Below are 20000 nucleotides of genomic sequence, written 5' to 3'. Positions count from 1 at the left end.
AAGTAATGTCAGGCCTCCTGGACAGTTTGCCCAGAGGCAGGGTTAGGTAGGACCTTGAACCCAAACCTCCTGCCTAAGGCAGAGTCATTATCACCTGGGAAAGGCTGACTGAGAGGCTGGGCCTCCTGAGCGAGAGACAAAAGGATCCGGAGGTAGGCCAGGAGTGGAGGTATGTTTGTAACCCCAGCACTCCAGAGGATGAGGCAAGCAGATTTTGAGTTGGAGGCCAGCCTGAGCTACATAGTGAACTCAAGGCCAATCTAGGCCACATAGTGAAACTCTGCCTCAAAGCAAAATTTGGGCACTGCATTTTTGTGTTTGTGTGTGTATTGGGGGGGGGGTGTACTTTCTCTGGAGTTACCAAGAGGTAGTTGCCAGGGTCCACCCACTTCTTTATACATGCGATTCTTTCCAACCGTGTTCACAGGGTCGGATGCGTCTCAAAGCTTGCTGATGTGATTCCTTTTGGCCTCAAGTGTTAGTTCTCTCCTTCCTGACTCCCGCCCAGCCGGCTGGTTTTGGCCAGCTAGGGCATATTTTGGGAAAACTGACTTGGGAACGCATTTAACTTGGCATTTGGAGTATTCCATAGGACTCGAAGTTACCTCTGTGTACAGTTCAGTTATTCTGCTGTCTGTCTAAGGGGACACATGGCTTCCAGAACATTCCCACTGAGGCATGAAGGGAAGTAGAATGAACCAACGGCCGGGATGGAAAGGATTTAAATTTCTTGCTGGTTTGGCATGAAGTGCTGACATCAACAAAGCTAACAGAACAGGCTCCCGCAGGGAGGTTTCAAAGCAACGTGGGGTGTAAGTGGGATCCATCCAAAGAATTTTAAGATTAGCGCTCATTCAGAAAACCCGCCACGCCACAAAGCCAGAGTGTGTGCTGCTCCTACACGAGATAAGCTGGACCCCAAAGCTAAAACCCTTTCCATGGACTATGGCATGGCAAAGGGCTGCAGACGCAGAGCAGTTCATAGGATGCTCGGCGAGCCTGCGGGAAGCCCTGGGTTTGATCCCAGACATTGTATGAACCAGGTATGCCCCGCACACGCCTGTAATCTCAGCACTCAGAAAACAGAGACAGGAGGATCAGAAGTTGAAGGTCATCTTGGCCACACGGTGAGTTTGAAGCCAGGATACATGTGACCCTGTTTCTTGGTTTGGGGGTTGTCGTGTTTTGCTTTTAAAGTGGCCAGGGGTGGTGATGTACGTAGTAAAGCCCTGTCTCAAAAAAGGGGTGAGGGGCGCTTTACAAAATTCTTGTAACACGAAGAGGGGTTAAGAGTATAAGATGGGGTTGTGTCACACAGATGGTCACCTGTCCCTTGTCTGAATTGCTTTATGTTCATGGTGTCATCACCTTTTAAACTTTGTAAAGTGAATTCTATTCCTGTTAGAATGGAATGGCAAGTCAATATTTATTGTAAGGGCCTATAGTCGTATTTTGTTTCCCTTTTTTCTTTTCTTTTCTTTTTTTTTTTTTCTTTTTCTTTTTTTTTTCAAGACAGGGATTCTCTGGGTAACCCTGGCTGTCCTGGAACTTTCCCTGTAGTCCTGGCTGGCCTTGAACTCAGAGATCCACCTGCCTCTGGAGTGCTGGAATTAAAGAAATGTGCACTGCACTTATTCTCTGGCTGAGCCGTCTGCTCAGGCTGCCTAGCCTGTGAGCTTCTGGGCGGCTCTCCTGTCTCTGTCTTCCTTCTCCCTGTCGATTACCAATGAACACCGCAGCACCAGGCTTTTCTAGGGCTGAGCTCAGGTTGTCAGGTTTTAATCCTGCCATCTCCAAGCCATCTCCCCAGCTGGATAATGGTTGTTTGGTTGCTTGCTTTTCTGAATCAAAGCAATAACTGTCAATCTCAGTATGCAGGGGGTTGTTTTAAGGCTGAGAGGAAGGGAAGGGAGGGGCTCTTTCAACACAACCCTTCTCCCAAGGGCTACCCTGACCAGTTCTCTAAAGGGTAGGACAGGCCCTGCCAAGTGGGAAGCACACATCAGACAGCCTCTTGGGCTGCCACCAAAGGCCACCCATGTCCGCAGAGGAAGGAGGGCTTCAAGGCACTGGAGGTCTCTACAGCTACTTGGCTGCAGCTCAAGCTCAGGGGGGAGGGGCAGTGAAAGCACTCCAGGGAGACTGTGTGACCCAGCATGAGAGAGACCCCAGCCAGATAGCAGTGAGTGCAAGCGGGGCTGTTCTTGGTAGGGAAGGGGAGGTTTAAGGGTTCAGGGTGTCCTGGAAAGATGAAGGAGGGGAGCCAGGACCCCCTTATCCTATCTGTGGCAAGAATGGAGACCTTGCTTGGTGTACTGGGAAGAAGGCTTTAAGATCCAAGGAAAAGCCCCACCTATCCAGGGCAAAGGCATAAAGGGTCACAGAGGCCTCCTCTCACTAATATGGGGAAGCTGACTGGAGGGGCAGGCCACAGGCAGCTCCTCTTTCCACTGACCCTGCCCTCTGCCTGTGACTCACACACACACACACACACATACACACATAGGGTAGGCATGCTACCAGAGGCCAAAACATCTATGAGAGGGTGAGAGAAGAATCAGAAGTAGGGTCTTAGCTCTTTCTGGGGTGCACATGTGTGCACACACACACACAAATATAAGTAAATACATTTAAAGAAGAAAAAAAGAAACAGACTCTGGCTGCAGACAGCAACAGTAACAGCTTCTCTTGCCCCTGTTCACGCTTAGATCCTAGGAAGAAGGCAATTTTCATCAGAGGATGCTCAAGGGAAGAAATATGCCTTCAGCCCTAGCCTTTTAAGAACACACACACACATACACACACACATACACACACACACACACAAACACACGTCTGGCTGGCCTTAAACTCGCTCTGTCCTCCTGCCTCTGTCTCCTGAGTTCTGGTGTTACAGGTGTGTACCCCCATATCTGGTACCCTAGAAACTTTTTGAAGAGCCTTAGTCATGCCTTGACCTTGGCCTGGGGACGACGCCATGGTTCGGACCTTGTTTGAGCTGTTTCCTGCTGGGTTCCTAGGGAGTTTCGACTTAGGTGAGCAGGTGTTAGGCTCTGCCCTCCCTGGCAGGCAGCCAGAACAATACCTACCTAGGATAGTACCCCACATTGAGTGACCCAGAATTCCCTGAGGGTCACTGAAGGAATCCCTGAAAACAGTTGGGCCTACATTCTTTGCTGGCTTTGGATTTGAGGTTTCTGAGGGTGAGACAGATGTGTAGGTTAGACACACTCTCTGCAGCCCTGGGAGAGAGGCTGCCCCAGCCATAGGGAAAAGGAAAAAGGGAAGTGGAGAGGAGGGGAGGGTAGCAGAGGAGACAGAACTTTCCTAAGGAATGAGGCTAAGTCCGGGGACAGTCCTAAGAGACCTCCTGTAGCTGCCCAGCTTCCTGAACTCCACCCCTTGCAATAACCTTCAGCTGCCCTGGCAGGTGGAGGAAGTTCCTGCATGGCCTCCCTTTCCTGTCCCACCTCTTGTTCCCGAAAACTCCCCTGCCACCTTCCCATCCTACAGCCCTTCATCAGACAGCATAGACCACTCAGGTCTGTAGCCTTCATGTCTTCTTGAGGAATCCTTGTTAGAAGCAACTCCTCAGTGCCCTCCCATCTAGGGACCGGAAACAAGGAACCAGCTGCCTGCAGAAGAGACAGGGAGGGGGGCCCATGTGGCCTAAGTGGGTCTTGAACTCTTTTTTCTTTGTTTAATTCCCCCACTCCCACCCCAGACACGTCTTTCTCTGTTCCAGCCCTGGCTTTCCTGGAATTCGATTTGTAGATCAGGCTGGCCTCAAACTCATGGAGATGCACCTGCCTCTGCCTCTGGGATTAAAGGCATATACCACCACCACCACCACCACCACCACCACAGGCCTTGAACTCTTGATCCTCCTGTCTCCACCTCTCAAGTACTGGGCTCACAGGTGTGCAGCCAGCTAACACTTGTCTCTGTTATGACTTATTTTTGTCAAGTGATTTCACCTCTGTCTCTTTAAATCTTTCACCAAACAGCTTCAAGGTGGGATACACACACACACACACACACACACACACACACACACACACACACACATCTTGTGCCCACAAGTCCCACAGAACCAGAGTGCTGTGGGTGACAAAGCATGAATTTGCCTCAGGGGAGGCTAATTGTTTCCTTAATTGGCTGAGACTGCCCCTGGAAAGTCCCCAGTTGTGCCTGCAGAAGATGGGAGGGGTTTGCCTGGCGGCCAGTAAGCAGCTGGGAAGGAGGCTCTAGAAAAGACTAGAAAGTGCTTCCAGCAGAAGCAGCTGTCTGGAAGAAGTGAATTGTTCTCCTGCCCCCAGGAAGGGCTGAAGTGCCTCCAAGAGGCACGCTGGGGCCCTGCTCTCGGTTCCACAGTCTTCCTGGCACATTGTGTACTGCCTGACCCTGACCTCTATTCTACTACTCCACCCTGCTGCCATTCATGTCTGGGTCTAACTTGGCAAGGTGTTGGCCTCTGAATGGCCCAGGTTCCTTAGAGCGCCAAGGGACACGGGAGTCTCCTTTGAGGGCATTCCCACGCCAGCCACCAGGTGGCGCCATCAGCACAGAACAGTTCTGGGGCTGTCCATCATGGTCAGAAGAGAAATCCCAAGGTAGAAGACTCAGTAGGTTGACAGCTACTCCTCGGGACCTCCAGCAATTAGCTTCCTGGGTGGTGCTTGTTTCTTCCAGTGACAAAGCCATCCAAAGAGCCCCACAGGGTGCATGCTGTTACATGGAAGAAATGTTGAAAATGGGAGTTACCTTTGTCTTTCATTATTTCTCCACATGTTACGTGTATGTATTTAACATGCGAACCCTAGGTGCTTGTCCTAGACTGTCTGTTACCACCTCCAAACAAGTCATTTGTTCTATTTTTCTTACTATATGAGAGTTAGGATAGGTGTTTTGGTGGGAAAACCAGGGGGACTGCAGGATGCAAGAACACACAGGGGCCAAAGAGCCAGGAGCCCAAGTTCCTATCTGCCTTCGTCCTTGCGGTGGAACTTGAGTTCAGTTTTCTAATCTGTAAATTAGGGGCAATGATAACTCCTCCCACACAATGTTTCTGTGAGAATGGAAGTAGCACGTAGATGAAAAGCCTTTAAAACTAGGTCTCAAATGGAAGGAACAGCCAAAGATATAGGGCAGCCTGAACCGAGGTGAGATTTGGAGATGGGCCAGCCTGGGCTTCTTGCCAGGGCAGAAACCTCCCATCAGCATGCAGGGTGATGGGCTCCAGATGGGTTTGCCTGCCTCCAATGGCGGAGTTCATTCCCTCCTAGGTAAGGAGGTGGCTCACCGAGGGTCGGCTCGGGATTGTATGGTTTATCCTGGGGTCACGGTCAGCTCTCTTGCCCTGTTTTGGTGAGGATCTGATCAAATGATCAAACGCATCGGCCCGGTGCCTGCAGGTCAGCTACACAGGGTGGGAGAGCATCCTTCCCAAATGTGAGCCCAGTGTCCCCAGGATGGGAACTTTCCATTGCCACTGTTGGACGCGTGAGGTACAGGACAGAGGAGTGTACCTCTGACACCCTAGACACCCTGACACCCTGAACAGAGTGGTCAGAGCAGAGTGGCCACTCTCAGCCCGGATCTCCTTGCTGATAGGTCTCTCTGGGAGCTGGAGTCTTGGGAAGGAAGAGGTGACATGAAGCTGGGTCAGGGGTCTGATCCTCTCGTCCTAGTACCTCTGTGTCTGCAAGAGAAACCTCCAAGCCCAGGCCAGGCAGCAGTGGCTGGGTCCAAGCTCCCTTTCTGGGGCACTCTGAGGGGAAAAGATTGACTTTGGGGGCTGGAGAGATGGCTCAGTGGTTAAGAGCACTGACCGCTCTTCCGAAGGTCCTGAGTTCAAATCCCAGCAAGCACATGGTGGCTCACAACCATCCGTAATGCGATCTGATGCTTTCTTCTGGGGTCTCTGAAGACAGCTGTAGTGTACTTACATATAATAAGAAAATAAATTTAAAAAAAAAAAAAAAGGACTGACTTTGGTTTCTTCTCTTCTCTGCCTGGCAACAAGAAACATTGGTGGAAGTAAACTTAGCATGGAGACTTGTCTTGTTATCGAAGTTTTAGTCTAAGTCTACGGAAGCCCCACCCCCCTTCCCAGGGACTGCAAGGGACCACGTGCTTCCAGGTTCCCCTCTCTACTTCCTCCTTTAGGGCTGTTCACAAAGCCGTCCACCCGAGCCAGCCAAGCCTTCCTCCTTCCCTGGCGTCCCCTTGCTCTGTGTGCTGTCTGTCCCTTAGGTATTCAGTCTGAGCAGAGGTTCTCAACCTATGAGCCCCTGTTGGGGCTGCCGAATGACCTTTACACAGGGGTCACCTAAGGCCTTGAGAAAAACACAGAAAGTTACATTGAGATTCAGAACAGTAGCAAAATTAAAGTTACAAAGTAGCCACGAACGTAACTATTTGGTTGGGGGTGGCGGGCCAAGATTAGAGAATGAGGATGGCTGAGAACTGCTGCGCTAGGATAGTGGTTAGAAATCACTTTGTCTTCTCTGTGCCTCAGTTTCTGCACCTATTAAATGGAAGGAATTTCAGATACCAGCACATAGGGTTGCCATGCCCATTAAGTTGGAGGTGAAGAGTGTTTGGCCCCAGCGGCTAGGCTGGACCACACAGTCATACTGAGTTGTCCTGGGTTATCTTTGTTCCCTTTAGACATGGCTCCTCAAGATGGGCTCTTGCTCTTCTGTATCTGTTAGGAAGGCTGGTGCTGTGGGCAGAGGATGTGCCCAGCGAGATATAAAGGGTAGATGGGGGGTAAGCGGGTGCCTAGTGAGACCCACGCCACGGCTGACATGTGCTGGCCCCAGGAATCTCATCTACAAAGTCAAGCTCAGAGGCCCAGCCCAGAGCTGTGAAGTCTCTGTTCTTTCCTGTCCTCCTCCTACCTTCGAACCTTGCTACTACTTATTCAGGGCTCCTGCCTGGGGCACAGGACAGGAAAAAAAAAACAAAAAAAAAAAAAAAAAAACAGCAAATGGAATGGAGCCCAGGTGGTCTACAGCTCAAAGCACTGGGTGACAGGTGCTGGAGAGTCACGGAGACCTTTAGGTTTCTGAATGCGCCTTGGTTTGATGTCCATTGGGTTGTCACCTGGGTCAGAGGGGCTCTGCTTCTCAGGTCTGTCCCTGCCTCTTCCCAGTAGCTCAGGATCCCCACGGTGATGCAGCCCCTCAGCCCCCTCCCCTCCTTTGCTGTGTTCTCATCAGCCCCACCCAGAGCCCAGGCAGTGCTTGGCCTCTGAGCAACTTCCTGCACCAGCATGAAGTCTTGTAGAGTTGAAGACCTGTGCAGGGGGTAGGACAGTGAGTGGCTTGCTAGGTGTTCAGCAGGGTCCCGTAAGGCCCCGCTGCCTGCAGCTTAGGTGCAGGTATGCTGTCAGGGACTGACGTTTATCTGCACGGGATGCACAGCAGTACCAAGCACAGGCAGGGAGGAGCAGCTAGCTGGCACCTGGGCAGGCATGGGGACAGCACCAGTGTTGGGGAAGCCAGGATCTGTGTTTCAGGCAGCCTGGCACTCAGGCATCTCCTGGTGCCAAGTCATGAGGAGACTCACGGAGGCGCAGCCCGATGCCTTTAAAATGCTCCCTCTGTGCACCGAGGCATTAACATGACGTCTATCACCATGGCACCGGAGTGCTTAGACAATCTGCTCCCCGCAGGAGCTGGGGAGCGGCGTGAAGCAGATTATCCATGCTTCGCTGTGACACTTGTGATCATGTATCACCTTGATGGATCAACAGCCAATACCGCCTGGGTCCCAGCCCGCCCCTTCGCGCTGCCTCTTCTCCTGTTCATACACATCTTCCTCTGCGGGTGGGTGGCCTATGGCTGCTTGCCTCTGCACACCAGTCTCAGGGTTCTTGCTCCCAAACACCCTGCAGCTTTCACTGTTAACTGTGCAGAGGCCAAGGGGAAGGGATTTAGGCAAGGTACTGACAGAAGCCCCCATGGTGATATGAAAGGGTGGGGGAGGGGGGGAACATCAGCCACGTGCCCAGCCTCCACCACACTGGCACAAGTGGCAAAGAAAATCCAGGTAAAAATCTATCTGTCCTTCTCATTTATGCCCCACAGACCTGCCGGGATCATGAGCTAGCTGCTTCACCTCTTCATGCTGAAGTCTCTCACTGGTGTGGTGGGGCTACTCAGGGCTCTCTTGGGTTCACGGCTCTAATGAGAAAAGTCGAGACTCAGCAGGTCTGGCCCTCAACTTCTTTCCTGCTGCTTTTCTCCCCTTGTCCTCTCAGCCCCTACCTTTCAGGTCACAAAACAGACACGGGGCTCCAGGACCTTAGGAGTTCTCCCTAGAGTCTGCAGAGGATGGCCCCTCCCCCCCTCATAGGAAGCCATCACTGTCCCAGTACTGAGACCTCTAGCGCCATGGGGGCTTCGAGAGCAGAGCTGATAAGGAAGGAGGCAGTCAGGGGCCTGTGTCTCCTCTTGGGTGGGGATGGGGTGAAGTCGGGTTAGGGAGCCCCCCCCCCACCCTAGGAGGAGGAGTGGGAGGAGGAGGAGGAGGAGGAGGAGGAGTGGGAGGAGGAGGAGGAGGAGGAGGAGGCGTATCAGTTCAGGTGGATCAAGAGGAGTTCCTCCGAAGAACCAGCTACTGTCTCTCACTCCAGGATGTGTTAAATTCCCTCCGGAGGCTGGGACAAGTGGCTTAAGGCCCTTCAGCCTCCCAGTCTGCCACTCCTCTGCTTATTCTTCCCCCACCCTAGGCTCCCCCCACTCCCACCCCACCCCCCCTTCAGGACACCTTCTCAAGGGATGGCAGGGACCTTGCAGGGATGTCTGAGCAGGTGGGATTATGGTCATTTTTAGGGTTTCAGACCTAAGGAGCATGGCCACCCAGCTTCCAGGACAGGGTCCTCTGCTGCGAGGGACTAAGGAGGCCCCAGAAGCCCGGGAAAGCCAAGGTTCCTACCGCATGCTCTTTTCCCACTGTGTGGCTTGGATGAGTTGGAGCCCCAGGCTGTTTATCTGTTGGAACCCCTCACCAAGGTTGCTTCCGCTATTTCAGAGGGAGGTCAGGGTTTCTGAGAGGAACCGCCTTGAGGAAGCAGAAGGGTGTCCAGAGGAGGAACTTATGGGGACACAAAAGGGAACTCTAGCTGCCAGCAGGGGCCTTAGTCTGCAGTGACCTGAAGCGGAAGGAGGAACAGGCTTTGATAAGTGTCCAGCTTGGCGCACGGTATTCCATGGAGAGCTGGCTTCTGCGACGTGGGGCCCGAGTGCGATGCCTGCACCCACCCAGCTGGCTCCCAGCCTGGTGCTTCCTCTGTTTGCTGCCGGTGCCCCAGACCCTGCAGCTAACAGGCAAGTCTGTCTCCTTCTCACGTCCTCTTGTTCGCATACATCAGAGTGACTTTCATCCAGCGGGAACAGCTAATTCCCGGGACCTGTCTCTGGGGATTTGCTGGTTGCGTTTGAACATTGTAGACTTCATGTGGGAAGCCTTCGGGGACTGAGAAGATATTTAGCTAATGCCTCGTCAAGGTGGCATTTGAAGGGGTTGTGGGGGGACGGTGCTGTGTCTTCACCCCAGTGTTAACAGCTTTCCTGACAGCATAGCTTAGGCCTCCTGGTCCTTAAATAAGGAAGGTGGGTGCTGTGTTTTTGAGGTCAGGTGTGGAGTCCATGGAAAAGACAGCTCTTACAAGGCTACTGTGGTAGAGGAGTTCTGTTGAATCTGCCAGGTGGTGGAGCTGCCCTGGGTGCTGCTGGTGGTGGTTGGTGAATACAGAGAAAGGCAGTCAGAGCACGGCATCCTGGGGCCACACTAGAAAGGGTCACACTTAGCACTTTCTAAAATGCAGTCAGAGGCCAAGGATTTTATGACCAGCGAATCTCCCCAGGGCCAACACTGCTGTCCTATCCTAGTTCCAGGCTCCCTTGGAAGCTGGGAGGTCTGGATTCAAAGCAAGCTGTGGGGTAGAGGCCAATTTATCTAGGCCAGCGCACCTCCAAGGGTGTCCCTCTCAGGTGTGTTCCCTGGTGGTGCTGGGTAATGTCTGTCAGGCACTATGTGTTCTTGCCTTGGCCTGGCTAGCAGCTGGTCCATTGCTGACCCAGGGACACTCCACTGTGGAGGCTGAGTACTAACTGTTCTCTGTTTGACTTTACTTATTTATTTTATAAATCATGTGTGTGTGTGCGTGTGCCTGTGTGTGCCGAGGTGAGTTTACGAAGGTCAGAGGCCAGCCTCGGGTGAACATCCTTGCCTTCTACCTGTTTGAAATAGCCTGCCTGCCTGTCTGTTTGTCTGCCTGCCCACCCACCCGCCCATCCGTCTGTCTGGTCTGTCTGTCTGTCACTGCTGTGAATGCCAGGCTGGCTGGCCTGCAAGCTTCCAAGGATTCTGTCTCTGCTTCCTGTCTTGTGGCAGGAACAATAAGATCAGAGACACGTGCTACTCTGCTTTATTCGAATTCCAGGGTTTCGAACTCTGGTCCTTACACTTATGCTGTGAGCACTTTGTCCACCAACGCCTCTCCTCGGTGCCACTTTGACTTTGATGAGGTGACTGGGGGTTCTTTGTCCCTGGATTATGTCATGTCCCCTTTTTCATTTATATCTGACCATCAGGAATTAGCGTGTAGTGAGCCTTTAATGTCCTCAGCATCATCTCACTGACAGGGAGACAAACCCAGGGATGTCTATCAACATGTGTGGAGTCAGACAGCAGAAAATTCAGAAGTCAGGCTGCAGGCCAGGGTCAGCCTCAGCCTCAGCCTCCCCTGCCCACTGGGCTCCGCTGATCGACCAGATCACTTTTCTTTGCAAGGAAGATTCTCCCCAGGAAACTTTACTCTGAGGAGGCAGGAGCCAACACGTAGCCTCTAGAGCAGTTTGGGTACCAACCCTGTGGCCTGTCTTCTTTACTCTTGCTCAACCTACATTGCCCACCCACTCCAGACCATGAAAAGACAGCGAAAAGGTAGAATGGACCTGCTGTTGACAGTGGTTGAACTTCCACTTATGTGAGATGTTGTGGCTGGTGCCTGTAATCCCAGGACTCAGAAGGCTGAGGCAGGAGGATTGCTATTAGTTCCAGATTGGCGAGGGCCACAGAGTGAGATTGTGCCTCAACAACCATCATCCCTGGAAAAATAAAAAGAATTCCCACGTAGTCATTTGAACTCAATGTCCCTGAAGTCCTGTCTTTTCTCTGTGTGGTTCTTCCCTCCTAAGGCCAAGGCACTGAATTAGAGGAGGCTTTTCTGGCCAAGCTACTGCAGCTTCGGGGAAGCTATTTTGAAAGAGGATGAGCTACAAACAAAAACAGATTTTTTTTTTTTTTTTTTTTTTTTTTTTTTTTGGCCATGTATTGCAACAAACGGTCCACTACTGAGAAGTTCTTCCTGCTCTTGCATGGGAGGGGGAAGCCTGCTCCCTGCCTTCTGGAGCCCATTACAGGAACACACAGCCTCCTCTCTTGCTCCTGCCCCTTGTCTATCACAGCTTCTGCTCCGCCCCGTACCCCTGTTTTAGGCTTTAAGAGCTCTCCCATATGTGTGATCTCTCTGTGTCTGTCTGTCTGACTCCATCTCCATCTCTGTCTGTCTCTGTCTCTGTCTCTGTCTCTGTCTCTGTCTGTCTGTCTGTCTGTCTGTCTGTCTCTCTCTCTCTCTCTCTCTGTTTCTCGATTGCTTTCTTTAAGACAAGAATTGAATGTGTAGTTTGAGTTTGGTTGTATAAGTCAGGCTGGCCAGAAGTTACTGTATAGCCCTGGCTGGCCTCAAACTCTCCACCCATCCTCCTGCCTGAATGTTTCAGATGCTGGGACTGTCACCTCTTTTGACTGGGGTAACCCGCTTACCCTCTCTGGGCCTCAGTGTCTTTGACTAATGTCAGTCTCTTTTCTCTTTCGACTGTTTTCAAGCTCTGAGCTTTACTGATTTCGCTCTCAAATACCAACGGAAGAGGAAGTGGCCTGCAGAGCCTCCCAGGCCACAGGTCTCTAGACCCTTCAGGGAACAGAGGTGTACAAGCCCCAGGCCCACAGTCTCAGCTGGGTAGAAATCATGAGACTTGTCCCAGGGAACAGGACCCAGATGGAGCTCATTCGAGCATCTGCCTGTGCTCTCTGGCCTCAGATGTCACCACTCTCTTTGTTCCCAAACATGAATAGTTGCTCTGCCTTCTGCAAGCCAAGGCTTCCTGCCTCTCTTCCTGCCCCTCCAGCCTCTGTCACCACTGGGCTCTGCCTTTCATCTTCGTTTAATCCCAATAAAGAGCTTGGGAGGCAGAGGCCTGCAGAGAGGCAGAGAGGCAGTGGCAGGCTCAGGGAGTGCTGGGGGGGGGGAGTTGTTGTAGGAGGGGGAGTTGGGGGGCTGCCTGCTGGAGAGGCCATGGGCTGGGGGCTGGACCCAGAGGAGGACAGAGCAAGTGAGGTTGCACACAGGCACAGCATGGATAAAGGCTGGGAGACCAGAAGGCAAGCTGGGGGGAGAAACAGTCAGAGGTTCTGTCTGACTGGAGAAGAGAGTCTCCCCAAGCTGTGGGATGCGAGACTACCTCCAGCGGATTACAGTGCCTGTCTAGTGGAGGTTCAGACACTGTCCCCATAGATCTTCTCGCCACTACCTTCTTCATTGTAATCGTAAGTACAGTGATGAATGACAAATACTTTCAAAAACCTGTGCTGCCTGACTATGGAGAGAGAGGGGGGGAGAGACAGAGACGGAGAGACAGAGAGACACAGAGACACAGAGAGAGAGAAACAGAGAGAGAGAGAGAGAATATTTTGGAACATTCCAGAATATTCTTCCAGAGATACATTTTATTTTATTTTATTTTATTTTATTTTATTTTATTTTATTTTATTTTGCCTTAGAGGTATTGCTCTCTTCTGAATGAGTGTGGATGTGGGGGTGCTGGGTAAACTTGAATCTATCTGTGTATCTTGTCATCACCCAGCACAGTCCAAGCCACTGTGGAAGTTCGCCCATTTTGTTTCAGCACTGGGAAAGAAGAGTAGTAGTGCCACACACGCTAAGCAAGTGTAGGACCACTGAGCCTAGATTGTCTGCTTTCCAACTTGGTGTCCCTGAAATGCTCTTGCATATATTCTTCTGTGATGTGTCTCTTTGAGTCAACATTATGCCTTTTAAGGTCTATTCAGTGGCAGAGAGGTAGGTAACATTTGTTTCCACTGCTACAGAGCAAGGGTGACAGGCTATGGACCTCCAGGCTAAGCCTAGCCCTCCACCTCCTTTCTATGGCCAGAGAATTATGAGTGGTTTTTCATATTTTTTAAGTGGTTGGAGTGGGACTCAAAAGAAAAATATTTTGTGACAGGAAGATTGCACGCCAAGTTCAAATCCCCATGCCCATGACTGAGTTTTCCTGGGACACACAGCAGTGCTTCTTCATAGACTATCTGTGATGACAGAGTATAGCTGGGATACAGCCGACATGTCCCACAAGCCTGCCATGCTGTGTGCACACCCGCTGTAGAATAATATCCTGCTAAGTGAACACTCTGTCATCCCTATAGTCGTGCTGGCATTTCAGGGGCATCTTGTTTGGGGCTGTGAGTACACACATGGTCTCCAGGTGTGTGTGTATGTGTGTGTATGTGTGTGTGTGTATATATGTGTGTGTCTCTGTGTGTGTGTGTGTCTGTGTGCCTCTGTGTGTGTCTGTGTGTGCCCCTGTGTATTAGGTTCCCTCCCACTGAAGCCACTTCTGTCATTCCGCGTGGCTGAATGTTCAGTGTCCACAGAATAGCAACTGCATGCAGGCCTCTGGTTTTACATCCGTGGTTCCTAGCACCCAGGGGATCCTCAGAAAAGAATAACAACAGCAGCTAAATTAAGCTTATCAGCCTCAGATAGCCTCAGATAGCCTCAGATAGCCCTGGAAGGTGGGAGGTTCATCCTGGTTAGACTGGGCTGAATGAGCCTCTAGTCTCTCTGAACTGAGGCTCCTCTCTGGTATAAAGTCCCTCGTGTCTTATGAGTGGGAGATAACAGGGTGTTGGAGAAACACGGAAGTGAGCATGGGGTCTGCCCTTTCCCTGCTCCCTAGACCAGGCTTTTTGTGATAGGATTATGGCCATCAGGCACTGAAGTGGCAGCTGAAGCCAGAGGAAGGGGAGGGGAAACTCCAGGTGAACTTGAGGAGGTCAGGAAAGACTTGAGGTTGGCCAAGGGCCTGGCCAGCCTGGATTTGAGTTCTCAGAGATCTTGGCCAAGTTAACCCAACCACTCTCCACCTCCCTTCTCATCCTGCTGAGGTAGTCAGCAGTTCCCATGCAAACCTCTTGCTAACTATGGCAGGAGGTCACATCTCAGTGTCAGCGGGAGACCTCAGACGTGCACAGTGAATGCTATAGCTTGATGCTGTCTTCCCAGTGTGGGATCACTGTATACCCTGCCCACTGGAGTTCTATTGAGCCTAGCATTTCTCTCTTGACACCCTCTCCTCCGTGCCTGGCATTTGGCAACCTCATGCGCTGAGGTCTCACTAGGGTCTTTCCAGACCTCCTGCAGGGGACAGAGAGTAAACCTGTACACACCCACATCTGAGCCAAGGTGGGGCCAGGCCTAGCCTTCTCTCTGAGACTGTGTATCAGCATAGGGCTTATCCCAGATGAGGGCTGCAAGTCCAAGATGGAATGACTTTGACTTAGCATCCTGTGGGGACTCTTGGCTGGGCCTTGGGGGAATCCTGGTTCACTGGGTCTACTTGATGGGTGGCCATACTTGGTGGCTTTGATCTAGGTGCTGTGGTCTTGCGGGGTGCTTGGAGGTGGTTGACCTGGTTGGATGGCTGCTCCTATCCTGCCTGAGGATGGCGTGTACTCTTGTAGAGAAAGGAAGGGCAAATCATAACTGGTCTACTGCTGGTGAGTCAGCAGAAGCGGACCATGGAGCCCAGGTAGGGGTGGCCTCCATTATGTAGGCTGAGTCTCACCAAGTCAGGGTGGGCAAAGGCCTACATTCAAAATGCATCTGGCCTTTAACTAGCCAAGTGCCTTTCTTAGACCTTCTCATGCCAAGGAATCTGGGGACCAGAGAACAGTGGCTCTTCTCACAACCAGCAGTGCGTCCCTAGGGGGATGAACTCAGAAAGAACCATCCCTGACTGTCAGGATCCAGCTGAGCCCATCTAGGGCAGGTTAGGCTCTGCCACCCAAGGATCTTAAGAGGATCCTGGTGAGGTGGCCAAGGTAAGAAAAGCTACGGACATCAAAGACAGCAGAGCAGGCGGAGAGCCCAGGAGGAAGGGAAGCCACAGAGAGAAAGAAGGTTATGCATCAAGACCAGAAAGAATAAGAGTCACAGATCAGGCGTCATTGTCTCTGCAGTTCTCTTGACACTAACAGAGGCAGCCTGCAGAGCTGTGTCGAGGGAAGGAAAAGAGGAGGCCCCAGACTGGACACTGAGGAAGTGGTGGGCGGCAACTGAGAGTGTGGGATCTGGTGTGACTGGAGACTGAGGAGTCAGGAGGAGAGCTTGCACAGTTACCTGTTAAGGACAGGTCTCATGGAGCCCAGGTCGCTGCCCTTAAACTTGAACAGGAGTCAAGGATGACTTTGAAATCCTGACCCTCCTGCCTTTACCACCCAAGTTCTGCGATGCTAGCTATGCCCTATCACACCTGCCTTATGCCATGCTGGGGATTGAACCCCAGGGCTCCATGCACGCAAGGGGAACGCTCTGCCCACTGAGCTATATCTCCAACCCCGAGCTGGTATTTTAAAAGGAGACTGAAGGGAAGAAGTCAGGTGACTTGCTAATGCTGGGTAGGTTTTAGATGGCCCAGGTCTACTGGTTGGAACTCTGCGGTATTCTCCTGTCTTCTTTCTAAAATGCAATGACATTTTCCTTCTAATGTAAAAGCTCCCAGAGGCTAGGCCTGTTTTATGGCCACCCCACCCCCACCCCTGCCTCTGCCAGCCTCCCCCAACCTCTTACAGACCCTGATGCCCTGTTCATCTTTGCCGCCGCAAACCTTGTCTCTTACCACCTTCTCTTCTCTTCGGTGCCCCGACACAGTGCCCTGTGGGGGAAACTTCTAGACGCTTTACCCAAGAGCTTTCTTGTGCTTGAAACCCTCCTGCCTGCCCCTCCCCCACCTGGCTGCCTCCCACTCTTTTTCTTCCTTCAAAGTTCAGCCTGGTAAAGAGATGGGAAAGAAAGACATCAGAACGTTCACAGCTGCTCTGTCAGGGTGGCGAACTGCAGACAAGTCCGCCTTTCTTCTTGATCCTTCCCTGTGGTTTCCAGAATTTCTATGGTGAGCCAGTGAGCTGCTTTCACTTTTATGGAGGGAGGAGGTGAGGAAGGACCTGAAGATTCTAATTCAGAAAACAATGACCCAGTCTAAGGATCTCTTCACAGAAAGCTCCTGTCCTCTCTCAGGGTAGGTGGTAGCCTGTCCTCTGGGTCTTCCAGCCCCCTTCCTAGGACCCTTGGGGGATCCTCACACCATTCCACTCATCCCCATTCAAGGACGACGAGCTGAGCTCTGTCTCCATCTCTACCCTACCTAATACCCTTTTGGGGGTACTGATGTGTGAAAAGGGAGACCCTGAATCCCCAGGCGACCCAGGTCTCACTCACCAGCTTGCCAGTAAAGGGGCTCGAAGGGGGAACAGCTGTGAACTTAAGCCAGGCCAAACCTTCGACAAAGCGCTCTTTTGGTTTGTGTCTCCGAGTGGCTCTCCTGTGCTCTGGGGTCTGGGGTCTAGGACCGTGAGAACACGGGATGAAGCCAAGCTGTGGGAAGGGCCTGAAGCCAAGCCACATCTGCGCGCAGCTGTGATTCAGAGGTGTTGAACGACGTGACAGCCCATCCTGAGCGTGCCATGTGGAGAACATTAGCACTAAAAACTCCATAAGACACTCGCCGTTCAAAGGTCGCCTTCCAACGCCCGCGCCAGCCACTTGGCGACCGCTTGCCTGTCATGAATGGCTTGTCGGCTGCCCTGAGGTGCCCTGAGATTCACACTCTAGCACATGGCTGGGACTCAGGGACAAATCAGCAGCCCTCAGTCTGTGTCTTCCTGAGGACCCTTTAAAGAGTCGTAGCTCTCAGAGCTGCCAGAACGGATCGGAGGGCAACCCCCCAGGCCTCACATAAAGATCGTGGGAACGGCTTTCTTTTGGAGCCTGAAATCAAAGTGTTTTCCTTTAAAATCGACCTGAGCCAGGGCGGATCCCTTTGATCAGCACGCCTGGGCCCTTACTACTCTCACTCAGTGCTGCGGGAGGGATTGAGTTGCAAGCAGAGCTGAGCTGGCCAAGGCTCAGAAGGGGCTGGTGGAGTCTGGAGAGCTCACTACCCTGGTCAGGCAGCTGGAGCAGGACCAGTGAGGTGAAACTTTAAGTTTTTACCCTCTTCACCTCTGGTAGGCATAGTGCAGTTATTCCTCTCATCTGCCTCCTCCTTAAAGGGCCACTGCCAGCCCTCCGAGGACTCTTGGTTAGCCTTCTTAGAAGACTGTAGAGGGTTCCTGGGTTCACTTCCTGTAGAGCCGAAGGGTCTCCTTGAGCTGGGCAAACAGTAGCAGTTCCCCCCAATGCTTTTGGGATCCAGGTCAGTTCTGATCAGTTTTCTCTTCAGCTCCTCCCCGTTGTCAGGCCTGTCTATTTGATAACCACATTTAGGGAAGTGACCACTAATCTTTGAAAGATAGTCTTCCTTCCTTCCTTCCTTCCTTCCTTCCTTCCTTCCTTCCTTCCTTCCTTCCTTCCTTCATTCCTCTCTTTCTTTCCTTCTTTTCTCACCTGTCTTGGTGAGTGTTTCTCTGTGGAACAGAACCCTGGCTGTACTGGCATTGGCTTTGTAGACCAGGCTGGCCTCGAACTCACAAACTATCCACCTACCCCTGCCTCCCGAGTGCTGGGATTAAAGGCGAGCTCCATCACCTGAGAATGTTTCTTTTGTCTGAGTTTTACTTGCTCAGATATTTTAGAAACTAGCAGAATAGTGATGGCGGAGTTGGGAGCGTGGGGGGAAGGAGAGAAGGGCAGGACTCAGAGGTACCCAGCGTGGGGGGGGGGGAGGGGCGGGACCCAGAGGTAACCAGAATACAGTATCATCTTTACTTCATAGTCCTGCTTCTTGGGCAAACCTCATCTTGTCTCTTGAGCTTTTGTTACTTCGTCTGTGAAAGGGAACTGTGCCTGAGGGACAGCAGCTTCTGTTATTACTCTGTATCGGGACCCAGTGCCTGGGAACATAGCTCAGAAAGGGGGCCTGGATGTGAAGGAGGGTGACTCCAAAATCAGGGACTATAGGCCACAGTAACCCCAAATCAGAAGCTGCATGTTAGCCGGGCGTGGTGGCGCACACCTTTAATCCCAGCACTCAGGAGGCAGAGGCAGGCGGATTTCTGAGTTCGAGGCCAGCCTGGTCTACAAAGTGAGTTCCAGGACAGCCAGGGCTATACAGAGAAACCCTGTCTCGAAAAACCAAAAACCAACCAACCAACCAAACAAACAAACAAACAAAAACAAAACAGAAGCTGCATGTTTTAGGGTTGACTCTGTGTGAACCCAGTTGAGAATAACTGAAACCAGGTCACATGCAGTGGCTCGACTCTGTGTGAAATGTGCCCTCCATTTTCTGTCCTTTATAAATGGCTTGTCTTGACCCCGTGAAGTGATTTCAGCTAGAATGAGCCTGCGAGTCTCTGGGAGAGCCAGAAAGGAGGGTCACCCTGTCCTACGGGGAAATGGCCAGAGTGGGGTTTAACTGGCCACGCCAAGGAAGACTGTCAGAGTGGGTGCCTACACTCTTGGATGAGGTTCTCTGACTACAAATTGTTCCCCATCATGGACTCAGCACAGAGGTCCCCACCCAGCCCTGACATCAGATAAAGTGGCCACAGAGTCAGAAGAACCTGAAACGGAAGGAATCAGGTTCCCGGGGTGCTGTGTTTTATAAAAATAAAGAGAGAGAAGGAATATGTTAAGAGGAGGTGTAGTCAGGTGTGGGGGGAGGGGGTGCCTCTGCGGGCCCATGCTGAGGCATCCCTTTCCCCACCCCAAGGGACCAGCCACAGACGGTATAGTATAGAATAGAGTTTATTCAGGGCATGGGGAGGGGAGTTGAGAGGGTGGTAGAGACAGAGAAAGGCAGAGAGAGAGGGTAGAGGAGTAGAGGCTTGGCCATGAGTTTGTGGAGAGGGGGGAAGGGAGCGGGGAGAGGGGCAACAGGAGAAAGGGGACAGAGCAAAAGCAAGAAGGCAAGAGAGAGAGGAGGGGGCAAGCAGCCCCCTTTATAGTGAATCAGGCACACCTAGCTGTTGCTAGGTAACTGTGGGGGCGGAGCTTAGACAAAATGCTAACAAGAGGTGATAGGCTGCGTCCTTCCTAACCGGGAGACTGAACGCAGGCAAGGATGAGGAGAATCAGGAGACAGCTGCAGCGAGACTACCCTTCCAGGGTGCCCCTCACACAAACCGGACACCCAGATGGATGCCAGGCTACCAGTTGACACGCCAAGGTGACATCCACCCCAATGTTCAGTCAAAGAAGGACCTAAGGTAATAGACAAAACTGGGTCAGGGCAGACCTCCTCCTTCCCCTTGCTCTGCTGTGGTTGTGTCTGCAGGGAGTATTCTGTCTCACCATACCCTGTGAGGTTGGCATTGCCCCTTTCCCTTGCTGGAGAAGAGCTACTGAAGTTCAGAGAGGCCAAGCTACCTGTTCAAGGCTGCATAGCTTTTAAGTAGCAGAGCCAGGATCCAAGTCTGGGCCTGTTGCCTCTAGGTCCTGGGCATCCCCATTTCCCTCTGTGGCTCTTCCCTTCTTTGTAGCACTTGGAGCTGCAGAGAGCTGAGTCTTCTTTGATCTGCTCTGGGAAGTGGGTTGTGGGTGGGCTTAGCAGTGGCCTGTGCTTCCTGCTTGGAAGTGTATGTGAGGACAGGGAGGGACGTGGAGGACATAGAGACCAAATGAGACAGCGCCAAGCTGAGCACAGAGCCTAGGGCCAGTGGCTCTCAACCTTCCCAAGGCTGCG

The 20000-nt window shown here is 52.1% G+C and overlaps 1 protein-coding gene and 1 long non-coding RNA gene across 7 annotated transcripts in view; one reads left to right on the top strand and one right to left on the bottom strand.

The window, feature by feature from the left end:
- Positions 1 to 3860: 3860 nt before the first annotated feature.
- Gm32620 lies at positions 3861 to 9135 on the bottom strand. Its single transcript, XR_384275.3, has 3 exons — positions 8947 to 9135; positions 8099 to 8192; positions 3861 to 4728 (listed from the first exon to the last, which is right to left on the bottom strand). It is a non-coding gene; the product is annotated as a predicted gene, 32620 (long non-coding RNA).
- Nfam1 (Nfat activating molecule with ITAM motif 1) overlaps positions 9054 to 20000 on the top strand; it is a 36662-nt gene continuing 25715 nt past the window's right edge. For 2 of the 6 annotated variants that reach the window (NM_001271412.1, NM_001271411.1), the window contains exon 1: positions 9054 to 9338. In NM_001271412.1, the coding sequence (NP_001258341.1) occupies positions 9259 to 9338 (80 nt within the window). In that variant the 5' untranslated portion in view covers positions 9054 to 9258. Of the gene's footprint in view, positions 9339 to 12500; positions 12625 to 19312; positions 19525 to 20000 lie in introns of those variants that run through there. The other 4 variants (NM_028728.3, NM_001271414.1, XM_006521486.4 and 1 more) reach the window with 3 other exon arrangements.

This window comes from Mus musculus, chromosome 15, assembly GCF_000001635.26.
Source record: "Mus musculus strain C57BL/6J chromosome 15, GRCm38.p6 C57BL/6J".
NCBI classification, from domain to species: domain Eukaryota; kingdom Metazoa; phylum Chordata; class Mammalia; order Rodentia; family Muridae; genus Mus; species Mus musculus.
The sequence above is the reverse complement of the archived record's forward strand: the minus strand, read 5'-3'. Positions and strand labels throughout refer to the sequence as shown.